At 38.2% G+C, this 25,583-nt stretch overlaps 1 protein-coding gene across 5 annotated transcripts in view; it reads left to right on the top strand.

Moving 5' to 3' along the window:
- Positions 1-25,583, top strand: part of MIPEP (mitochondrial intermediate peptidase) — a 186,301-nt gene that overhangs the window by 72,864 nt on the left and 87,854 nt on the right. For all 5 annotated transcript variants that reach the window (XM_044777435.2, XM_070520407.1, XM_070520408.1 and 2 more), the window contains 2 exons: positions 611-815; positions 2,232-2,341. In XM_044777435.2, the coding sequence (XP_044633370.1) occupies positions 611-815; positions 2,232-2,341 (315 nt within the window). The remainder of the gene's footprint in view (positions 1-610; positions 816-2,231; positions 2,342-25,583) is intronic.

Raw genomic sequence — 25,583 nt, 5'->3', positions numbered from 1 at the left:
CTCAGACACATGACTTAATATTTCCAAGACTCAGTTTCAATTTTCTCATGTGAAAAATAAGATACCTGCCTCATAGGGTTATTGTGAAGAATTAGTAATAATATCTGTGTGAATCTCAGCCTGTTACAGAGGTTACTCCAGATTCCTTGCTTTATGATGGTCTAGAGTTCATCACTTCCAAGAGGTGAAGGTAATAGGTTTGGAAAGTGTCTCCTAGTTGTTTGCCTGACACGTAGAAGCAGTTCAGTAAATATGAGTGTCCTTCCCTCCAGTAGCTCGATGTCTGCCCCTTCCCGCTTGCTTGTGAACATCTTGAGGGCGTGGATCTAAGCTTTTTGATGATGTGTTTCCAGCATCTGTTATAGCATCAGCTCAATACATATTTTTGAAATGAATGCGCGAGTTCATCCAGCTCAATGTATTATTGGTGTTTTAAAAAAAGTAAAATTTTAGCACAATAAAGTATTGGAAAATGTGTCTATAACTAAATAGAAGAAGAATAGAAATTTGAACTCACACATTTAGGTATAATTTTATATTCACTAAGGTTATTTTATCTTTTAGATTATGTAATACTTTCTTCTCATATTGTGTTTTCTGATTCTTAAAGGATTGCCACTTTACAATCCGTGGAGGCAGATTAAAGGAAGATGGAGACTATCAACTCCCAGTTGTAGTTCTTATGCTCAATCTTCCTCATTCCTCAAGGAATTTACCAACTTTATTAACTCCTGGAATGATGGAAAATCTTTTCCATGAAATGGGACATGCCATGCATTCTATGCTGGGACGTACCCGTTATCAACACGTCACCGGTAAGCCACGCAGAGGAGACTTTTATCTAATACAGTCCTTTAAAAACATATATTTTGTTTTAAATTAGAAAAAAGCCTTTTTCTTTTTCTTTTTTTTTTTGGTGAGGAAGATTGTCGCTGAGCTAACATCTCTGCCAATCTTCCTCTACTTTGTATGTGGGTCACCACCACAGCATGGCTTGATGAGCGGTGTGTAGGTCTGCACTTGGGATCCAAACCTACAAACCCCAGGCCACCAAAGCAGAGCACGTGACCTTAACCACTACACCACTGGGCTGGCCCCAAAGAAAGCTTTTTATTTAGAAAATTTGATCATTTAATAATGTCCTGTGGTCATTTATTGCAGATTGCTTATCTTGTCCTGCCATTGTTTTGCAACCTGATCCTCTACATTTTTTTCCTTTCTTGCTAACAGTTCTCACTGAGAAATAAGTCTCAGTTGTCTGTCTTTTGAGTTTGTACCATTTTACATTTTATCATGTTTTATATGGGATTTAAGTTTGTGGCCATATGTGTGGGTGAATAAATATGCATCTCCTAGATACCTAGCACAGCGTTAGTGAGTGAGTAAGTAAATGAATGTTGTCTCTTTTTATCCAAAATCAGTTAGAAAACCTACTAAGGCATGTTGAAAAAATAAGCTACTTTTTATTTTTCTTATACTTTCCCCGGTATAAAATTATAGTTTTTCATGCTGAGCTGTGGCCATATTTGATACTATTGTAGACTTTCCTCTTAGTTGTCACGTCTACGTCTTAAGCTCACTATTGTATATGGTCAGCTTTAGACCACCCAGTAAATTGGCATTTAGTATTTGTTAACTAACTTTATATGCACAGTATTTTGGGGGAGGAGGAGATGTTTGAGAAGACTGTAGGTGAGTGGGACAGAATCATAAAATGTCACCAAAGAGTTCTTACAGGATTTGTTGCTTTAAATAATTTTGAGTTTAAAATATTGCTTTTCTGCATTGAGGATTGACTTTGTTACCAGAAGCAATCAGTGGATAAAATAAAGTACTTTTCAAACAAATGAAGGATAAGCACGTTTGGTGGTAGAATTCAGTGAGTTAAACACGAGTGCCATATTACTGATAAGAATGTTTCAGTGTGTGGTCCGTGCGTGGCCCCGCACAGCTGAGGGCAGTCTGTTTGCAGGGTGTGAGCTGTCGCTCTACAAGGGCTTTTATCCAGCTGTGCAAATAGTTTGTTTTTCTTTTGCTATATAGGAAAATATATAGGATTATAATAAACTGTTCTGAAAACATGTGCAATAATTTTATAGAAGTAAAATATTGATTTAATGAATTAGAACTTATCATAGTTCATTAGAAGTACAAATAAAAGTTTTAAAAGAGTACATAAAAAGTAAGATAAATATGTTGATGCCAGCTTTTTTCTTTTTCCTTCATTTCAGGGACCAGGTGCCCCACTGACTTTGCTGAGGTTCCTTCTATTCTGATGGAGTACTTTGCAAATGATTATCGAGTGGTTAACCAGTTTGCCAGGCATTATCAAACCGGCCAGGTAGGGAAAGCTCATAGTGTAGTACCATCCTTTGAGTGGTGGGGTTGGCCTTTGTGACCTGCTGGATGGTGTAGAACTTAGTCCTTCTTCAGAACTCCGTCACCCTCTTTCAGAGCCAGAATCCTTCTACTGTTTTTTTTCTGATTCCCTTTCTTTGTTTACCAGTCTGTAGCATCATAGTCATAGCATATAGTCACGTGTTAACAAATAGCTGCCTTTCGTTATATACCAAGTAATATGCCGTTTAGTCCTCACAGTCATCCCTGAGGAAAGCACTCTGTTCCTCTTTCCCACATGAAGAGACGAGCTTCCAGTAGCACAGGTCTTCATGCCTGCCTCACTTCAGAAATCCTTAGCTCTTTCTTCTTTCCTTTATGCTTCTGAATATTTGCTCTCTTGGTCTGAATTTATATGTTCTTTCATAAAACTGAACTATATTGCCATGTTTTCCCAATATGCTTAGCGTCTGTATCATGCTAAGTCTGAAAATTCCTAATTTGGGGCTCAGGTTTAAAGAATGTGTTATAATTTTAAAGACTTTTAAATTCTGTAAAGTCGTGTTAAAGTGAGAGACACCTGACAGTGAGTTAGCTGTGAGCTGGCTGTCAGCATCATGCAGTTTGCGGTCCACATGTACTTTGGAAAACATACTCTCCCCTTCTCTCAGAACTTTGATGATATAATACAACACTAGGTAGTGTTTTCCCCCTTAGGCTGCATCTACTGAGTGCAGATGTAAAACCATATTCACTTTTGAATCCTCAGCACTTAGAATTGTGCCTAGTACATAAAAAGCACTAAAATGAAGCAATGAATAGAATGAAAAAAAGAAGGACCAAAACCACCTTGATTTGTGACTCTTTTTCTGATTATGTCTCCAGATACATACTGTGATTTGGTCTTTTTTTTGCTTGATTTTATCTATTACTGCCAACTGTAGAATAATGGATGAGTTTCTGGATAGCTCATCTGAGTTAGTCTTCGTCATAATTTAATTCAGTTATTAAGATGACAAAATAGACATATTTGAGGTCCAACTAGCTACCTGTCTATTAACCTGCAAAGAATTGCTCTGGGAATTATGTAGACTCAGCCCAATAACATAGAAGCACATAACCCATCAAATAGTAACGTCATCCATCCATGGCTCCACATTTGGGGTTTGGGAATGATTAGGAAGACCTGATGAAATTCCTTCTTTTGTAACCGTTCCCCTGCCCATCCTCAGCGGCAGCAGAACGTGAGGCACGTTGGAGCAGAACCACAGCACAGTGCTCTGTGGGACCATAAAGGAGAGACCGCTGGCTGTGCCCGGGTGTTGGGTGAGGCTTTCATACAGGAAGTGCTGGAGGAACTAGGTCTTGAAAAAATATGGCTTGCAGTTTGCCAGTCAGCTCTCAGGAGCCCTCATCTATCTCATTAAAATATTTTTATTGAGGACTCACTAAGAACATATGTAGGTCCTGCAGTTAGGAAATAGTTACTGAGTTTATATTATATTTTATACAGTGCTGAGGTGCTGTTCTTAGCATTCCGGAAACAGCCAAGAATAAATGAGGCAACATTCCAGGGCTCGTGGCTTTAAATTCAGGAGAACTAGGGTGGCGCTAAAGCCAGAAAGAAGAGCCCATACCGAGGCGTGGAGAAGCTGAGACAATGGCAAGAACAGGTAGAGGAAGGGAGGGAGAGACAAAGAGACACTGGAAGTTTCTTGTTTCTAGAATTTGCCACCAGTCTCTGCACTCCTCTTGCCCATGGACACCTTTTAATCCCAGCTCATCTTCTAGATCACCTTTTGTGACTGTAGTGATTTTTCTGGGCGTTGTTTATACTGGGCTTTGCCATCACAGTTCCTCTTGGAGTTGGGTCTAGTCTGTGTGGCCGCTGGCTCTCATACAACTCTGCCCCAACCCATGTTCTCATTTGCCTTTGGCAGACAGCTTCCCTGGATTCCGCCTTTGAACTTGTGGCCTTGCTCAGCCCTTTGTGCCACTTAAGGAAGCCCCGGAACAAGGTGGTGGCGGTGGGGGGCTGGGAGAAGCAGAATTGAAGATCTGCTGGAGACTTAATTGAAGGACTTGAGGCTAGTTAGACAACAGGAGAATGGAGTGGGGAACAGTCAAAGATGGAGGTTCCATGAGAGGATTCGGAAGAGGGCCAAGTTTGACGAGGTCAGACACAGTTCTTTTTTTGATATATTGATGAATATCATTGTTGTTTATGAGGCCGTTAGTAGTTCAAGTCGGAAATTCAGAATCAAATAGATGTTGCAGATGTGCGGGAATAATTGGCATAGAGATGGCAGTTGAAGAATAGGGAGACTAGAAATTGCCCAGGAGAGAAAAGCAGGAGGCATCACCAGGAAAGGACTGTCTAGGGAGCTTTGATTCTTAAGAGATCTGAACACAAGCTGCGAGTGGGCCGCACACAGGGAAGGAGGACTGCAAGAGAGCCTTGCGAGCCTGGCAGAGTCATGCTTACAACAGAAAGTGAAATTCACCACACATACTAAGGTCGGTTTTTAAAATATTATCATCTGTTTACACAACCATCAGAAGAGCAAAGAAGGGCTAGAGCCACTGTTTGGAGGGTGGTGTGTTTTCCCAAAAAAGGACAATTCCTATTTTATTACTAAATTCTTCAGTAAGAAGAACCAGTTTTGAACAAGATAGTTTCAAGAAAACAATATTAAGTCCAAATATATACTTTAAACTAGATGAGATAGGAAGAAAGCAATAAACTGCTTTGAATTAATTCAAGGTTCAGACTCAGAAGACATGTCCAATGGACTAAAGGGTTTGCAGACACAATTTCTACAGAATTTAAAATAATTTCGTGATTCCATGGAGAATGGAAAGAGTGCCAGAAGGCAAGAGACGTGTAAATGCTTTGAGTTTCACAAAGGGCTTGCCTCTTCTTGTTACTAATTAAGACACCACATGGCTTGATGTTTTTATTTTAAGGACAGGTCTAGCCTCCAGGACAAGGAGTTAATTCCCTAAAATCTAAGTCTTTGTAAATAAATAACATTAAAGCCCATAAGAAGAATAACAGGGTTGCATTTTCATGCTTATTTCCTATCCTGCTGTATATCAGGAAAGGATTTTTTTACCATTGTATGCCGTATTCCAGAGACCTCTCAGAGTAAGGATAATATATGGTGACTGACTAAGCCTACCGGTATCTTATCTGCACTTGAGCATAGCACAGCCAATGAATTCCTTGTGGTAGAGGAATTACAAGTATGCTTATCAGATTTGCAGGTGCCGTTCAGCTGTCAGATAACATACCAGAGGTGCTTATTTGAGATTCAAAACTGTCTTGACAAGCTACATCAAAGCTGAAGTGGAATTTATTGTAAATTAATCTTAAAATCAATAGCACGAGTATAGAAGGAGTACATGCTTGGTAGCAGTTCATATGAAAAAATCCCAGATTTTTAGACATAATAAACTTAACATGAACCAACCGTCTGCTGGACTTTCCCTGTAAATCTCATTCAGTCTTAGGCTGCATTAGGGGCCTGTGGTGTCTAGGAAACTAAAAGGTATTGTCTCTCTTCTCAGTGTTATTGGTTCAGGCCTCCAGCCTACCCTTTCCTGTTGTTCCCAATGAGCACAAAATTATCTGTAGGAGGCCCTACTTCTAGAAGCATGATCCTTGTCCTCCCTTAAACATTGCAAGGTGCAGTTTACTTTTAGTTGTGGTAAAATACACATACCATCAAGTTTCCTATCTTAACCATGCCTTCAGTGGACCATTCAGTGCTGTTAGTATTAAGTACTTTCTCATTGTTGTGCTCCCACCGCCACCGTCTATCCACAGAACTCTTCATCTTGCAAAACTGAAACTATGTACCCGTTTAAGCAGTAACTCATTTCCCCTCCCCACGACCCCTGGCAACCACCATTCTGTCTCTATGTCACCATTTCTGTCTCTATGCATTTGACCGCTCTAGGTGCCTAATACAACTGGAATCATACAGTATTTGTCCTTCTGTGACTGGCTTATTTCACTTAACATAATGTCTTCAAGGTTCATCCATGTAGTAGCATGTGTCAGAATTTACTTCGTTTCTAAGGCTGAATATATTCCATTGTGTGGATATACCACATTTTGTTTATCTACTCATCCATTGATGGGCACTTGGATTACTTCCACCTTTTGACCATCTCCAGTACTGCTTCTGTGAATATGAACACGGGCGTAGAAATATCTGTTGGAGACCCTGCTTTCAGTTCTTTTGATGTGGGATTGCGGGATCATATAGTAATTCTATTTTTAATTTTTTGAGGAACCACCGTACTATTTTCCACAGCAGCTGCATCATTTCAGCTCCCACCAGCAGTGCTCAAGGTTCCAGTTTCTCCACATCCTTGCCAATACTTGTTATTTTCTGATTTTTTTGATAGTAGCCATCCTAAGGAGTGTGAGGTGGTATCCTATTGTGGTTTGATTTGCATTTACATAATGACTAGTAATCTTGAGCATCTCTTTATATGCATATTGACCATTTGTGTGTCGTCTTTAGAGAAATGTCAATTCGAATCCTGTGCCCAGTTTTCAATTGGATTGTTTGTTTTTTGGTTGTTGAGTTGTAGAAGTTCTTTATACAGTCTCATTATTAATCTCTTATCACATAGATGAGTTCACATATTTTTTCTTCTGTGGGTTCCCTTTTTACTCTGTTGATTGTGTCCTTTGGTGCACAGGAGTTTTTAATGTGAATGTGTCTAATTTATCTACTTTTTTGTTGTTGTTGCCTGTGCTTTTGATATATCTGAAGAAATATCTGAGAAATCATCATCAAATCCAATGTCATGAAGCTTTTCTCCTGTGTTTTCTTCTAAGAACTTTATAGTTTTCAGTCTTACATTTGGGTCTTTGATTCATTTTTAGTTACTTTTAATGGATGGTGCAATTTTTTTTTTCATATTTTAAAAATTCTGAAAATGGAATCTCTCAATCTCTCGTTAGCTCTCTATGTCTGATGGTGTAGTGTGTCCTGCTCCTCATTTGTTAGAAAATCACAGGTGCCTTTTTTTTTTTTTTTTTGCTGAGGAAGATTAGCCCTGTGCAAACATCTGTGCCAGTCTTCCTCTACTTTATATGTGGATCGCCACCACAACGTGGCTGACAAGTGGTATAGGTCTGTGTCCAGGATCTGAACCCATGAACCTGGGCTGCGGAAGTGGAGCACACTGAACTTAACCACTATGCCAGGGGGCTAAGCACTATGCCAGAGGGCTGGCCTCCGACAGGTGCTTTCTTTTTCTTTTTACAATTATTGAGTTCTTAGATTCACGGAAATAAGATAGTTTTAGCCACTACACCAAAGTTGAAAATACTAAGCACTTCTGTCATGCAGTCTGAAAGCCTGACCCTTGACCCCTATCCCTGAACACCCTGTAGGAAAGCTAGGCTGTCCCTGACACTCAGGTTATTCAGAATACCCAGAGTTTTCTCTTCTTTCTCTCACTACCTGTAGATATTTACTCCTAAAAGGGGCAGGATCTTTTTGTCTCTGCCCTAGATTTTTGATCTGTTCACAAGTTTTAGGTGGATTTCTAAAAATGAGCACATCTCATACTTCTACTTTGCATCTCTAAAGTTCTCAGCTTGCTCAGATTGAATTTTCCCCAGGCCTCTGTAGCTATATATAACTGAATTGAATTAGCCAAGCTCCTGAGTAGACCTGGTGCTTGATTACCCACCTAAAAGAAAAAATTGTTTCTTCTACATTCCACACTTCAAACACCAAATGTGTGAGTGTTTTCCCCACACCAACCAAATTCTCCAGTGCTTGACAGACACCAACTGAGTGTCCTCCAGTTTAACTCCATTCTAATTGCTAATTCAATTACTAATTGCTTGGAGTTTGCACAGACCCTACGGTTAAGAGCTCAGTCCCACAAGACTTGCCCTCCTTCAGAGGCCAGTTGAAAGTCCAAGTTGTCGCCTGTGCTTCTGTATAAAGTGGAGGGTCCCTCGACTCCCTCCTCACGTTCCGTAATTTGCAAGAATAGCTCACAGAATCCAGGAAAACAGTTTACTCACTAGATTACAAGTTTATTATAAAGAGTGCAACTCAGGAAGAAGCACAGAGCTTCCCCGCCCTCTCCAGCTGCACCACCCTCCCAGCGCCTCCGTGTGTTTGCCAGCCTAGAGGCTCTCCAGACCCCTTAGTTTCGGGTTTTTATGGAGGCTGCATTACGTAGGGACGTGGGCATGATTGCTTAAGTTATTGTCCATTGATGAGTCAGTCAGTCTCCAGCCCCCTCCCATCCCCACCCTCTCATCATATGGTTTGTTCCTTTGGCAGCCAGCGCCCATCCTCCAGGAGCCACCTCATTAGTATAATCTCTGCTGGGGTCGAAAGGGACTTATTATGAATAACAAAATGTGCTTCTCTCACTCCTGCCACTCAGGAAATTACAAAGGTTTTACAAGCTCTGTGCCAGGAACCCAGAGATGAAGACCAAATATGTACGTATTATATCACAATATCGTACCACCCTATTTCCCTTCAGCAGTGTCAGCCTCTGTCTTCTTTTGTCCCCACTTCCTCAGTTTCCAACCAATGACCTCCAGCCCCCCTCCTCCCACACGCACTGGCAATGTCCCCACCTTTTCCCACAGTAGATACCCTTTGCCCTCAGCATGTTGCTTGGAGCAGCGCTGCCAGCCCCAGTGCGTTTCCATATGTACAAAGTGTTTTGTGGGACGCCGTGTTTTACAGTGACATCGTGAACTAGAAAGCGTTCTGAGAAGAGGCTGCTGCATTAGTGTAAATTGGAAACGGCTTCATAGTGTGGGAATGGTGTAAGAAAATAGGTTTTTAGAGTAGAAGAAAGAAGCTTCAGTCTTTCATGTAATATTTGAAGGATATCATGTAAAGGAACAGAGTGCATTTGTTCTATGTCATTGCAGAAAAAAACAATATTGCTAGGAACTGTTGGGGGGAATTATAATAAAGCTGATTTCAGTTCAGTAGTTTCTTCTCATAAATGATCAGAAAGGAGCTACTTCTAAAAGTAATAAAATTATTTAATATTTAATGTTGCAAAATAATATTTGTAGAATAAACAGCTGTGAAACCACCACCCAACTTAAAAAGTAAAGTGTTTCTGTAAGCGCCTCTCCAGAGCTAAGGACTGTCCTGAATTCTTATTAGTTTGTGGCTTAAAAATAGATTTTGCCACATGGTTTATTTATTCCTCAGAAATAGAATGTTTAGTTTTGTTTTTGTGTAGTGTTTAGTTTTTGTTTTCTTTTCACAAAATGTTATTATACTGTTGATAATCTTCTGTGATTTGCTTTCTGCAGGTATTATATGCCTAAGATTCATCAGCGTTGCATGTAGGGGCAGTATATTTACTTTCAATTCAGCATGAAATTCCATAATTTCTGTACTCATTCTTCTGTCATTGGGCACATGGATTCTTCCAGGTTTTTACTAGTTTCCATGATTCTGCTATGAACATTTTTATACTTTTGTCCTTATATTCATGTGCAATGTTGGAGTTTCTGGGTAATTGCTGGTGTAAGGTATGCACGTCTTCAAGTTTATGAGATAATGCCAAGTTGTTTTCTTTTAATTGAGATGTAATTGATGTATAACATTGTATTCATTTTAGGTGTGCGACTTAATGATTTGATACATGTATACATTGCAAAATGATTACTACAATAAGTTTAGTTAACATCAGTCACCACACTTAGTTACAATTTTTTTCTTGTGATATGAACTTTAATACTCTCTTAGCAACTTTCAAATATACAGTATAGTATTGTTAACTGTAGTCACCATGCTGTACATTGCAGCCCCCGGACTTGTTTATCTTATAACTAGAAGCTTGTACCTTTTGACCCCCTTCATTCATTTCAGCCACCCTGCACCTCCAACCTCTGGCAACCACCAATCTGTTCTCTATATCTACGAGTTTGTTTTTGTTTTGTTTTGTTCTTTTCTTAAGATTCCACATATAAATGAGATCATACAGTATTTTCTCTGACTTATTTCGCATGCCAAATTGTTTTTCAACATGTTTGTGCTGATTTGTACTCCTCTTAGCAGTGGTTTCCATTGCACCACGTCCTCATCAACGTTTGTCCTTGTCAGGAGTTCTGGTGTGGCCAGCTTTGTGGTTATGAGGGGGGAGGCTGTTGTGACCCTAATGCAGCAGCGTTCCCGGAGAACTTCTAAGGTCGAACATCTTTTTATGTTTTTATTGTGTGTTTTTGTTTTCTCTTCTGTCAAATGCCTGTTTGTCTTATGCTCATTTTCCTTTTCGGCATTTGCCTTTTTCTTACTGATTTCTCAGGTCTCTTGATATGTTGGAATAGTAATCCTTTGTTAGGCAAATGTCTTCTCTCGGTTTGTGGCTTGTCTTTTCACTTACTTTATAGTATCTTTTGATGGATTTAATTCCTTCATCTTAATATTGTTGAATTTAGCAGTCTTTTTTATAGTTAATGCTTTTTATGTCTTATTTTAATAACTTTTGTTTCCCTAGAAGTTATATTCTTCTGTTTTTCTTCTAAAATTTTTAATGTTTTTCCTTTATCTTTAGATCTTTGATCAAGTTGGAAATTCTCTTTGCATTTAGTGTAAGGTGGAAATCCAGTTTCCTGTCTTCTCTGAGTGACCAATGGTCCAGCACCATTTCTTCTCTCTCCAGGGGTCTGTCCTACACCAAGTACCCGTATACATGCAACAGTCTGTTCGTGGAATCTCTCTTTTATTCCATTGTTTAGGGTGGTCTGTCTTGGTACGAATGCCATGCTTTCCATTAAGTCTTGATATCTGATAGGATAAGTCTCCTTTTATTTGTTCTTCAAAAATTTCTTGTCTATTCTTGGGCCATTGTATTCTTTTGTATACATTTTAGAATCAACTTAGCTATTTTCTTGAAAAACTCTGATGAGAGTTTGATTGGGATCACATTAAATCTGTGCATCAATTTGGGGAGAATTTCTCTCTCTTGATAATAAATCATCCAATCCATGAATATGACATATCTCACCATTTGTTAGGTCTTTTAAAAAGTCCTCTAATAAAACGTTAAAGTTTTCTTCCCAAGAGTCTTGCTTAACTTTTCTTAGACTTAGTCCTAGATGCCCTACCTTTTTGGTAATATGTAGATGTATATTTAAAAAAATTGTATTTGCTAATTGTTGCTGGTGTTTAAAAGTGCAATTTATCCTTTTATGGACATAGATCTTATTTTCTGCAACCTTGTTAAAGTGTCTTATTAATTCTAATAACTACAGAATTTGTAAAGTTTTTCAATCGGACTTCTATTGTAGATAATGACAGTTTTATTTTTCCCTTCCTATTTGTATGATTTGTATGTCTTTTATTTCTTTTTCTTGCTCTGCTCGACTTACTAGAACCTCCAGTACAATGTTGAATAGAAGGTGTGATATGGCCATTATTTGCCTTTATCCTGATTTTTAAAGGAACTGTTTATAGTGTTTTACCGTAAGAAAGATATTTGTTATAGGTTTGGTGGACATATCAGGAAGAGGAAATTCTTTCCTATTTTGAGTCTGCCAAGTTTTTTAGAAACATCATTAATGGGTATTACATTTTATCAGATTTTTTTCTGCATCTTTTCAAATAATTGGGTTGTTCTTTTTCTTTAATCTCTTAATATAATGAATGTTGATGTTAAATGTCAAGCCACCATTCCAGGGTTAAATGACCTTGGTCCTAACTTACTATTTTTTTAATACAACGCTGGCTTCAGTTTGCTAATATTTTGTATATAGAGGATTTTTGCATCTGTACTTGTAAGAGGTATTGGCTTGTGATTTTTCTTTGTCCTCTTGTTCTTTGCTGGTATTGACATTAAGTGTGTACCGTTTCATAAAATGAGTTCTTGAATGCTCCTTCTTTTCCTTACAAGCACTTTTCTAAAATTGTAATAATCTGTTCTTTGAAACTTTGTCAGAATTCATCTATAAAACCGTTCAGGTCTATTATTTTCTCTGTGGGAAGATTTTTTAAATGACTAATTCCTTAATAGTCATAGGAATCTTCAGGCCTTCTTTTCTTCTTAAGTAAGCTTTGCTAAGTTGTCATTTTCTAGAAATTTATCTATTTAATCCAAGTTTTCAGGTTTATTGGCATAAAGTTATTTATAGCATTCTTTTATCCTTCAAATCCTACTAAATCTGTAGTTATGTCCTTTTCATTCCTAATATTGTTCTTTCATTTTTTTCTATTAATTTTGGCAGAAATTTCTCTATATTATTAGTATTTTCAAGGAACTAATGCTAATTCTTTTTCCCCCTTTATTTTGTTTGTTTTAGTTCATTAGTTTCTGTTTTTATTATTATGCTTTCCTTCCTCCTTCTTTGTTTTTTTCCCCCCAAATTCTTAAGGTAATTTCTTAGCTAATTAGTTTCAGTCTTATCCATCATATGCATTTAAATTTTAATGTTATAATTTTACTTTGTGTGATTCAGTGCTTTAGCTACATGCTACAATTTTAATTCGAAATATTTCTAATGTTGCTAATTTCCATTATAATTTCCTGTTTGGCCAACAAGTTATTAGAAGTGTAGTTTAAAAATTTTAAACCTTTGTGGGGGAGTTATTTATCTTTTTGTAATTGACATCTAATTGATTAGTCTAACCAGTATTGATTCTTTGCAGGTTGTTGATATTTATTTTATGTCTTAGTGTGTCATCAGCGTTTTGGAAATGTTCTATTTGTGCTTGAGTACATTGTATATTTTGTAATTGTTGGGTCTGGGGTTTCATACAAGTCTGTTAAGTCAACCTTATAATTGTATTGTTTAGATTTTTGATATATTACTAATTTTTTTGACCTAGCAAAAATTGAGACATGAAAGTCTTCCTCTAAGATGATGAATGTGTAATTTTTTCCCCTTAGTTCTATCCAATTTTTAAAATTATTAAGACTTTATTTATTTAGAGCAGTTTTATGGTCATGGCAAAATTGAGGGGAAGATAGAGAGATTTCCTATATAACCCCTGCCCCACACATGGAGAGCCTTCCGCATTATCAACATCCCCCACCAGAGTGGAACATGTGTTATGACTGATGAACCTGCACTGACCTGTCAGTATCACCCAAAGTTCGTAGTTTACGTGAGGGTTCACTCTTGCTGCTGTACACACTGTGAGTTTGCACAAATGTGTAATGACGTGTGTCCTTCATTGTGGTATCATACCAAGTGTTTTTATTGCCATAAAAATTGTCCCATCCATTTTTGTTCTGTGTATTTTGAGAGAATGCATAAATGTATAGAGTTGTTATATCTTCCTGATGAACTATTCCTTTCTTCCTCATGTATTATCCTCTTAATCTTCATAATGCTTCTTGTCTTTAAAGTCTGTTTTTTTCTGATAATCTTGCAATCTTAGCCATATTGCTAATCACCAAATATAGTCAATTGATTTTTGAGAGAACCTACATTTTTTGTGTAATTTTGTCCATTAGCCACTGCACCAAAATGTTTGTTGCTCTAGTTATCTTTCTCACAAAATATTTATCAAATAGTAAATAACAGAAATTAACATTTGCAATTTTATATATTTTTTTGCTTATTTAATTCTGTCTAGCAGTGTATGAAGTAGGTACATAGTTATCTACACTTTATGGAAACTGAGGCTCAGACAGGTAATAATTTGCCAGGGGTCACACAGTAGTAACATGGGTCTTAGTGGACCTATTAGTTTCACATCAGAATTTCCTTAAAGTTCTGTCAGAATTGCTCAAATCAATATTATGGCATTGTGAATGTTTCCTTTTTCCAGTGTTTCCTGGTTAAAAGTCCCTTAACATGGTAGCAAATGCCTTATACTTCTTACACATTATGGCTCATGAAAGAGCAGACCCATTTCCATTGTAAGTGTTATTTTTAGAACAGTAAAATTCCAGTGCTTTCATTTTAGGACTGTTCTGTGCTGCATCATTAGAAGATTTAGCTTGTTGCCTTAGTTTGTGAAAGTCAGCCCAAGGCTAAAATTGCTTAAGATCTATTTCCAAGGAGACATACTAACTTGTAATAAATCTTGTCATTCTTTTTCAGGAGATATGAATAAGGATTGAAGGTAAAAATTATAGTGCAACTAGAACTAGATTAGTTTTGGCAGATTTAAGCTGTTTTGAAACTTTCCTTATTTTCAGCTTTGGTGCTTCTCAATTATGTCTAGACAAGAGTGTTGAACTGGGAGGCAGAGCCGGCCCTGACCCCGGCCCCAGCACCACGCGCAGGGGACCTCAGATCAGTCACTGAACTTGTCTGAGTCTTCTCTGCTCTTTTGTATAAAAGAAAAATTAAGAATTAATACCTCCAAAATTATCTCAAAAATTCTTATCTGTCAAACTTAATAATGTATGCAAACTGTGAACATGGTGTTATTAGAATTTTTTAAAGAAAAAATGGCAAATAGACTTCACCACACATTAAAATGTCTAAACATTTGTTGAACCCTGTAGAACTGGAAGCCATGTGACTTCTGTTCCCTGGGGCCATTGGTGAGTTTGTGATAATAGATGTAAGCATTTCTAAAGGTTCTTTCATCTTGGATCATCTTAGTTTGTTAGAAAACCCCACTAACACATATTGATTATGTGCCATTTGGATTTCTAGCTAATAGCAAAACAGGCTGGTTGAGACAGGCTGAATCCGGTTGTTTTCCCGTTATAGACGTGCGCAGAGATTGAGTGCTGGGGTGGTGTGGGATCAAGCTGCGAGACTGAAGCTGCTGACTGGACAGCTTTGGTGCTTGGCTTTCTGCCTCTGTAGGCTGTTCTTGTTTTGGATGACCATGTCTCAACAAGTTTATAGCATCAAATCCAGCATGTTCCCGGGGGATATTGATGGTAGGAGTTCTCTGTTGCAGGAGTTGAATCATTACCATAACAGGGATTTGTACCAGAAAATGTCTTAACTTTCAGTATTTATGCAGCTTCTACCATAATAAATTTTCTAAGTGGTGATAAATAAAACAAGATATTTCATCACAGTGACTTGGCTCTGTAAGAATTTGATGCCAAACTTTTAACATAATGTTATTTAAATTAGACTTGTGAGATTGTGAAGTGATAGAAAATGTCTGGGAAATTTATGAGGTTACGTGCTTATAAGTTAAGTTTATGGGGAAACATTTAGAGAATTCAAGTAATGCCAGGTTTGCTAAAGCACTTGCAATTTTGATGATATTTCTAAAATCTTCCAAAAATGTGCTTTCTTAATATAATAGAAAAGCTATCATTATTTTAATATTTTTGTTCTTGTGTATGGTCAGCAAATTCTGCCACTTATATTTATGCCAAGAACACAGTGAAGAGCTTGCTCCCTTTGGAGGGCAGCGTGCATAGGCTCTGGACAGCTGACAGTGAGCGCCCACATGAAGCTCTCGAGACAGTTGTTACTAGGGCGACAAGGGAAGGTGTTGTCCTTCCTTCTTGATGCTTTCAAGAAGGAAGAGGGGTATCTATTGTTAGAGACGGCAGTCCTGACCCAAGGCTGTCAGGCCCTCTGGCATGTGTGCTCACCCTCCTGTGACAGCGTTTAGAGAGACAGATGTGTTCAATGCAGGGACTTGAATTTTTTCCAATTAGTTAATACTTTTCACAATTTGGTTGAATAACTGTTACCTCATTGAATCTTCCTACTAATTTTTTTGCGGCAGTGTTTTTATCTTCATTTTACAAATGAGGACACAGGATACAGAGAGACTTGCCTGCTGTCACCAAGCAAACGAGGAGTGCTAGGAAATGTGCAGTCTGCCTTGCACGCGGTGCTGCCTTCTTACGGATGGTTCTTTTGCTTGTAAAGTTAGGATAATTTCGTTTTGCTCACCTTTGTTTTTCAAGTCATTGTGATAATTATGTTTTTCTAAGTCAGAGCATCTTAAAATTTAACATGCGTAGAATCACCTGGGGGTCTGGTTAAAATGTGGGGTCTAGTCAGCGGGTGTGGAGCAGCCTGGGAATTTGTATTTCCAACCAGCTCCCAGATCATGCTGATGCTGCTGGGCTCTACTTGCTTTAGGCTTCATATAGTTGGGCAATTATTGGTCTTATAATTCATATTTTAATTCTAAGCAGGAAACCAGACTTTACTTTCTTGACAGAAAAATTGAGTTTATAGTCTTTCATCTCCTCTTTTTAACCATAATTCTGTTCCGGCATTTAAAAAAAAATGAAGGGGTTTGTGCTGGGCGTGGGCTCTAGCGTAGCCGTGCGGCCTGGGTGCACAGGAGGTGGGGGGCTCCCACTCCGAGGGGCTTTAGAGTGGCCTTTCACAGCACAATGGCTGACTGCACCTCAGAGAGTCTGGTTGGGCTCCGGAAATTTAAATTTAAGCCACCAGATGCATCAGTGGACATAGGATGGATAAATTAACTAAATACTGGAACTAGGAACTGCCGTTCTCCACACAGCGAGCATTGGGGGTGGGGCCGTGTAGCCTACTGCTGCTCCGAGACCTAAGTCGGATCTTGGGAGTTTATGGGATCTGGGGCATGTACTGTTAGACAGGCTGCACTGTTGGACGTTGTTGCAGTCATACAAAGCCAGATCTCAACTCTTCAGAGACAAACAGCATTTTTGTTTTTAAATAGAGACCAAAGATAATTACGGAAAAATTCATATTGAATTGTTAAAATAAACTAGGTCACTGTAGCTAATTACTGGCGTTTTATGTTCCAATTGTAGAAACCACAATTTTACCATTTTCCTCTTTATCAGTGGGGAGAAAAAACCCACAACGTCTTTCTACATTTTATAGCTAGGGTGAATCTTTGAAATAGAAATACTACCACTATAATAGTACAAGAGGCATAATTAATTGTTAGAGTGATTGCCTTTGACACACTTTAAATAATTGCTGTCTTCTAAATTCCTCCCTTGCTTTATCTGTACCTCTTTTGTGGTAGTTGGGGCATTTTTCCTTGCATTATTAATTTCAGCATGCATTCTTTTTCTCGTTCCTGGTAGCAGGATCAAGAAGGATTCATTGTGTCACCCAGCTGCTTAGTAGGGTGCCTTGCACACAGTGGGGTGCTTTGCAAAGATGAGCGGGGCGGGTCTCCCTGACGAACCCGACCTCATCTTACTGCTCTCTCTTCTTCCACCAGCAGGGCCGCCCCTCAGTACACACCGAGTCAGCCAGCATCAAAGCAGGCCTGCTCCAGCCCCTTGGGCTTCTGCAGAGACGGCAGCTCTTCCATGCATTTTTATGAAAGGAGCTCAGCCAAGGGCGGAATTATCTAAAATATAAGTTCATTCAGTAAATATTATTTTGAAATACATTTGGATTAATGTTCTCAAACCTTGTTCAAAATGGTCTGCGCTTGTTAAGGGATACAGATTGTTTCAGAAAACCATTTCTGTCCTAAGAGAGTCTGTAAGGGTTGCAGATTGCTACGCTTTGTTGAGGGTTTGTAACTAGATGTAGTATTGCATTTAAGAGAAAGGGCTCCGTGAAATCAATATTGATACTAGGAGATACCCGGAAAAGAGCCAAGTGGAAATCTTCCTCTTTTCACTGTGGAAAAAGAATTTTGCAGGAGAGAAACGGGTTTGGGCTGGTATTATTTGGCATTTTTAGCGTGGCCTCGTTGTCGGAGGCTGGCTGTGTCTTCTGTCTGTGGCTTGGTGGAGAACAGCAGGTGGTTTGGAACAGAGAAGTCAGAAGGAGCTTCGGGACAAACTAATGCAGTGAGCAGACTAGAGAAACCGTCGCTCTGGCTTGCTGCCCACCTGTCCCCTGGCTGTGACGAAAATCACATGAGTGTGTTCTCCTTCATTAGCCCCAGCAGCTTGTGTCAGGTAGGAATGGCCACTCCGACCAGGGCACTGAAGTGGTGGGGCTGAGGAAGCGGCCGAGGCAGCCTGAGGCGAGTCCCAGAGAAGCCCGGGAGGCTGCTGGCCCTGGAGAGCAGAGTGCCCAGGCGGGAGCTGAAGAGCTGGAAAGGAGCCTTTAAAAGACAGTGGAGACTTTTGGGATTGGAAAGGAGTTTAAAAGATTAGCAAGAGTGATACAACTGTATTTGGACATTTATTTCTTTAAGAAGTTTTCTTTTATTAGTGAAAGTTTACATTTAATTTCTTTCACAAATTATTTTCCAACTAGTGTCGTATATATTAAATCACCTGGTAATATAAAGATATATTATGGAGTGGAAACATATTCTGTGCTCAAATAATTGAGTGGAAATGAGTGTAGAAGTTAAATAGGTTTCTATACTTAAGGAAGCTAGGACTACTCATAACTCTCAATGCTCATGTGAATTGAGAATCCTTAGAAAGGGAATTTACTTTGTGGGAATCTTGTGGACAAATCTGACCTGCTTTTATTGCTGTATCTTCTACCACAAGACAGGGCCTCCACTGAGGAAACAGGCATGGGAGTCGGCCAGCATCAAGTAACTTCAGACCCAGTTGGATTCCACAGATACAAAATAAAGATGTATAGGAAGAGTCTCTCATACTTACTTAGCTACTTAATCTTTTTTTCTGAGGAAGATTAGCCCTGAGCTAACATCTGCTGTCACTCCTCCTCTTTTCTTTTCTTTTCTTCGCTGAGGAAGATTGGCCCTGAGCTAACATCCATGCCCATCTTCTTCTGTTTTATGTGTGGGATGCCTGCCACAGCATGGCTTGATGAGTGGTGCATAGGTCCACGCCTGGGATCTGAACTGGTGAACATCAGGCTGCTGAAGCAGAGCACGCAGACTTAACAGTTGCTCCACCAGGCTGGCCCCACTACTTGACCCATTTTTAATGATACTCCTATAAGCCTCTTAAGGAAGAGATTTACCAAATGCTGTTTGTGGAACACTTTGAGTGAAAAGATTTGTTATTTTTGTCTGTTTTGTCTTAAGTGAAAAATTCTCTCTGTATCTCAGGCAAAGATATATGCCATGTAGACATTCATAGTTCTCTATCTAAAACTTCAAGATTAGATGTTTTTGAATTGAGAATTTTCTGGATTTTAGAAAAGTAAAATGGTTTATATTTTGTATATTTTCATTTAAAAAAATAAATGGGTTCTGGTAGAGTACTGTGTAGTCAAAGGAATTCATATTTCTACATGTTCACAAAGTGGGATAAATACTTTGCAAACCTCACATTTGTTCAGGTCAGTTTTGCCTTTACATGTGTTTGTGTAGAATTTGTGAAAAACTTTCAGTCTTCAGAGCTTTCTGGATTATGGAATTCCAGATAAAGGATCTGGACCTGTACTCATAGCACTTAGGATGAGGCATCATTGAGTTTCCATCTCTGACTAGAGCTAAGTGTATGGCCCACCTGTGTAAGTTGAATGAAACTGTAAGACACATGTTTATGTGCTTAACCTCAATTTATTTTCCCACCTTCGTGTCCCCTATCTCTAACTTCATCTATTTATTATATACTAATTACATGTTAAATACATGTACTTAACGTTAATATTGACTGAAATTTTTATTACCACTACTAATGCTTTTTTGTGAGGAACTTGTTCGAATATTAATAGAACACATTTTGCAAAGGGTTACTTTTACCATCAAGTGGCAGTATACCTTAATTGCAATATTAAACTGTGAGGAGTACCTAAATAAATTGAAAATGCACAACTACATCATACATTACAAACTTCCCCGTGTGAAGCAGGGATCAGAATTGTGATTCTTATCAGGGCAGGAGATGGCGTTTTGTCTTTTTTCTTCCCATGGTGCCTAGAATGGTGCCTTGTACTAAGAATTTGTTGAATGAATGGATGAATAATTGGTTGGTGCTTTTAGCACATACTGAGATGATGCATTTGTGTATTTTATTGGTTCATTTTCTTTGGAAGAAGAGGAATGTGAGTTATATGCATATCCAGCTCTAATTCACTGTTTGCCAACTACCTTCTGTTGTTTAAATATAAGGTGCAGAGCTCACACATGAATGTAAATGAGTAAAGATCACCTATGTAAACGGCATTGTAACTAGCAGTGTGATCTTTTTGGTCAGCCCAAAGGAGATAGTGCTTAAACCCTCGTCCTTTTATTCCTGAAGCCTATAGGAACTGAAATACTGAAAAATGTCTTTTTTCCCCCAGTGGTAATTTTTTAAAAAGTACCAAGGTCTCCTAGAATATAAGTTCCTTGAGAACGGGGATTTCTATCTATTTTGTTCACTGATGTATCAACTGTGCCTGCCGCATAATGGGCAGTCAGTGAATATTTGTTGAGTGAACTGTCTTTTGGCTTAAACCCACTAACTGGTGTTCATAGATGCCTGCTTGACAGTATTAAAATAAACTGTCTTATCACACGTGCTGATGCATTGCAAGTTTCTTCCGAATAACCCTTAATGATGTCTGATTCCTGACTTAACCGAGTAGTTCACCCTTTACAAAGCTTTTCTGCCTTTTTTTTCCCTTTGGAAGCTGAAAGCCCAAATGGTGCTGCTGATGAGTCTGAACTGTTGGGCATGTGGAAAGCTGGAAAGATTGCTGCTTCCAAGCTAACTACAGGAAAAGGATAGATAAAATTCTAACTTTTCTTGAGATCACAAGAGAGTTGAGGTCACAGGACCATCAAGTCATCTGAGTCCAAGGAGGCGCAGACTGGCTCACCTCTGGCAAAGCATGTGCACAAGGGCTGGCTGCCATGCAAGGGGGTGAGGAGAAATCAGATAACACTTTAACAAATTACTGGAGACCAGTGTGGGCTTTTCCTGTCAGTCTGGAATAGCGGAGGGACCTGACATACAGGGCGGAATTTGCATTCACTTGTCGGCTCTTTTCTGTCGGCCTTCACAGGTGCTCATGGGAACTAATGGGCGTGGGGTGGGCGACCACACAGGGCCTACCTCAGTGTGGCAGGCCTCCAGGCACAAAGCCCTGCCTCCCTGCTCAAAGAAAGAAATAGAATCAGACTCAGGGACTTTAAAATAACCAATAACTAAAATAACTTTAAAATAACTATCAGACAGGGGTTTAAATAGCTCTGTTAAAGGATATCATGGAAAAGGTGGACAACATGTATGAACAGTTGGGGAGGAGAGATGGAAACTATGGAAATCACTCAGATGGAAATGCAAGAAGCAATGCCATGGTATCATATATGAAGAGTTCCTTTGAGGGCCTCATTAGTACACCTTAGGGCTCAGGAAAGAAGCAGTGAACTCTGAACTTAAAGATAGGTCAATAGAAATTATCCAAACTGAAATACAAAGGGGGAAAAAGAGTGGTGGGCAGGGACAAAAGGAGCATCAAGAACGTTCGGCCAACATCAAACAGCATAGCATATGTTCAGTTGGAGTTCCACAAAGGAGAAGAGAGAGATAACAAGGCATAAAAAATATTTGAAGGGATAATGGCTGAGAATTTGCCAAAAATGATGAAAATCAAGCCAGAGATTGAAGAAACTTAGTGAACCCCAAGCAAGATGAATAACAAAACACTCACCTAGATACATTGTAGTCAAACTACAGAAACCAAAGATAAAGAGAACACCTTGCAGGCAGCCAGAGAACAAAAGAGATAGAGGAACAGAGATAGAAATTACAGCAGACTTATCAGACGATGAAAGTTTGAACCATCAAGATCCACAGCATGAGGTACATTTGGTTAAAATATCATTAGAAAGGGAAGATTTTCTGATTAGTACCAATCTTTTCTAAATATGAACTGGACCTGCAGATGAAGAGCTGGCTTACTGTTTGATAATCAATTCTACTTAAAGTGAAAGAAAAGTATTTTCAATATGTGAGTTAATGACAAAGTTTTATGGTAAATATTGAAATATGGAAGATAAACTAATAACACTTTAGAAAATTTCATTGTTCTTCTAAATGTAATCCCCGTGTATCCTCTTCTAAAGCTGGGTCATTTGAGGAGGCACCTGTGTTCCATTAAGCATATTCGGTTATTTTATAATTGAATAGAAATATAAACAGGAGACTCTGAAAGTACATTTCCTTATTAAGAACTTGAGTATTAGATGCTACAGAGAGAGAATTGTTTACCTATAATTCCTGTCTCCTAAGGGTTTATAAGTCTAAACCAGACCATATTTACAACATATGTAATAAAACGGTAAAATGTAAATAAAATTTGTCACAGTCAATGATTATTATATTATGTAGGACAGTTGTAAGAGTAAATAATATTAGCTACCACTTATTCAGCGTCTACTCTGTGTTAGACCTGACAAAATAAGTTTTTTAAATACAGTATCTTGTTTAATTCTTATCTAATTCTGCAAAAAGATAATAGTGACATTTTGCAAATGAGGAAAATGTGGCTTAGAGAAGTTCAGTAAATTCCCCGACATGACGCTACTACACTGGTTAAGTGGCATAGTTAGGATTCACACTTAGTTTTGTCTGATTCCAGAACCTTTGCTCTTTCTTTGACACCCAACTGAAGCATAATAATGGGAGTTTCAGGTTCAGACAGGTTGGTTTAAGGCAGACCATGCTCTCTGTTCTCTTCCACTGGGTCCAAGAAGAAGGGTTCCTGGAAGGAGTGATAGTTCTGGCTTTGTGGGATGACGTGAAGCAGCCGTTTCAGCAGGCAGAAGTTAAGGATGCTGGAAGCAGCCTGAAAGGCCCAAAACAGCTCTCCAGGCATGCTATTTCTTGCACGATCATTCTTTACCATAATTAGTTAATCTGAAATTTATTCTTGGCTTACAGTATTTTTAGTATGCTGATAGGATTCTTTCTAAGCTTTAATAAATATGGCAGTGTCCGGATCCTAAGGAGGACTGAGAGTTACATATCATTGTTGGGATAGATTTAGTGATGAGTGGAAGGGAGTATTTTTTTGACTTTGGAAATTATGAAGATGAAAGTAGTATCTGGTGAAACATGCAGTTGATTATGTGGTGAAAGAGTTATTATTTTTAGTGCCATGGACTTTGGTAAATTTTCATTTTAATATAATGAAAAGTAATTACAATATTGTTTGAGGTGCAGGTGTTTTAAATGCATCTTAATTTATATATGGTTGCTCATTACCTGTCAGTTTGGATGTACGTCATGTGTGGCATTACGATGTTTCGGTCGCTGACAGACCGCGTATTTGATGGTGGTCCCATAAGATTAGTACCATAGCGTAGGTGTGCAGTGGGCTGTACCATCTAGGTTCGTGTAAGTGAACTCTGTGATGCTCACACAGCAGCAACCTACCTAACAACACATTTCCCAGAACGTATCCCCATCGTTAAGCGACGCAAGACCGTATTCATTCTGTTTCTTCATTATATCAGATGTGAGTGTCTAGACTTTCGGAGACAATTATATGAAACATCTGTGCTACTCTGTAGATATAACCACTTTTGGAATGACAGCAAACACTGAATTATTTCAATATTGGTTATCATGACTGGTTGGTAAAGAGATATTTACAGAAGAAAATCTTGATTAGGAAACATTCTTCTAATTTGAAGTTTAAGATTTAACTTCTAAATATTATTTTTAAAAACTTACATATAATTTGAAAAGAAAATCAGTTTGTATGGTATTTAAATTTGTTTTATTTTATATTTTATTCTTTTAAGTAAAAAAAGGAAGTACTTTCTAAGGTAATAAATATATAACATCATTCCAAGAGCTGAAATGCATTTATTAATTCAAGTTGACTAACAACTAAACTCGATTAAAAAATAAAAGAACATCTGTTTTCGTATATACTCCACACATAATATAGATGTACTGTTTAATTTGTGATTTGATGGATTAGTGAGTCTTTGAACTATTCAACTAGGATAGTACTTACCTGCTAGTTACGTTTCTATATATTTTTGGTAAATGTACTTTGAATTCACTACAATATGTATAGTCCTAGAATGCTAGAATACATTATTTGGGGAAGTTTTTTTTACTTATCTTTTTATTTTGAAATAATTATAGATTCACAAAAAGTTGCAAAAAATAATACAGAGGTCCCATGTAACCTTCACCAGTAGTGGTACTCATTTCCCCCAGTAGTAACATTTTATGTAACTATAGTAGCAAATGTGTTTTGGGGTTTTTTTCACTTATTTTGTTGAGCCTTATAACATTCATATTGGCTTATAACATTGTTTAAATTTCAGGTGTACATTATTATATTTCAGTTTTTGTATAGACTGTATTGTTCACAATCAGTAGTCTAGTTTTCATCCATCACCATACATATATGCCCCTTTACCCCTTTCATGCTCCTCCCACCCTCATTTCCCCCAGTAACCACTAATCTGTTTATCTATGCTTTGTTTGTCTTCGACATATGAGTGAAATTAAATGGTATTTGTCTTTCTCTGACTTATTTCGCTTAACATAATACCATCAAGGTCCATCCATGTTGTCCCAAATGGCACAATTTTGTCTTTTTTATGGCTGAGTAGTATTCTCTTGTGCTTATATACCACATTTTCTTTATCCATTTATCTGTTGATGAGCACTTGGGTTGCTTCCACGTTTTGGGGTATTGTGAATAATGCTGTGATAAACATAGGGGTGCATAAATCTTTTTGGCTTATTGATTTCATGTTCTTTGGATAAATAGCCAGTACTGGAGTAGCTGAATCATATGGTATTTCTGTTTTTAATTTTTTGAGAAATCTCCATACTCTTTTCTGTAGTGGCCACACTAGTTTGCATTCCCACCAGCAGTATATTAGAGTTCCCTTTTCTCCACATCCTCTCCAACACTTGTTATTTCTTATCTTGTTAATCATAGCCATTCTGACAGGTATGAGGTGATATCTCATTGCAGTTTTGATTTTCATTTCTCTAATAATTAGTGATATTGAACATCTTTTCATGTGCCTCTTGGCCATCGGTATATTTTCTTTGGAAAAAGTCCTGTTTGTATCCTCTGCCCATTTTTTGATCGGGTTGTTCACTTTTTTGTTATAGAGTTGTGTGAGTTCTTTATATATTTTGCAAATTAACCCCTTGTCGGATATATGATTTGGAAATATTTTCTCTCAGTTGATGGGTGGTCTTTTTGTTTTGTTGGTGGTTTCCTTTTCCTTGCAGAAGCTTTTTAGTCTGATGTAGTCCCATTTGTTTATTTTTTCTCTTGTTTCCCTTGCCTTACTAGACATGGTATTCAAAAAGATACTACTAAGACCGATGTCAAAGAGCATACTGCCTATATTTTCTTCTAGGACTTGTATGGTTTCAGGTCTTGCATTCAAGTCCTTAATCCATTTTGAGTTAATTTTTGTGTATGGTGTAATATAATGGTCTACTTTCCTTCTTTTGCGTGAGGCTGTCCAGTTTTC

Source organism: Equus asinus, chromosome 11 (genome assembly GCF_041296235.1).
Source record: "Equus asinus isolate D_3611 breed Donkey chromosome 11, EquAss-T2T_v2, whole genome shotgun sequence".
NCBI lineage: Eukaryota > Metazoa > Chordata > Mammalia > Perissodactyla > Equidae > Equus > Equus asinus.
The sequence above is the reverse complement of the archived record's forward strand: the minus strand, read 5'-3'. Positions and strand labels throughout refer to the sequence as shown.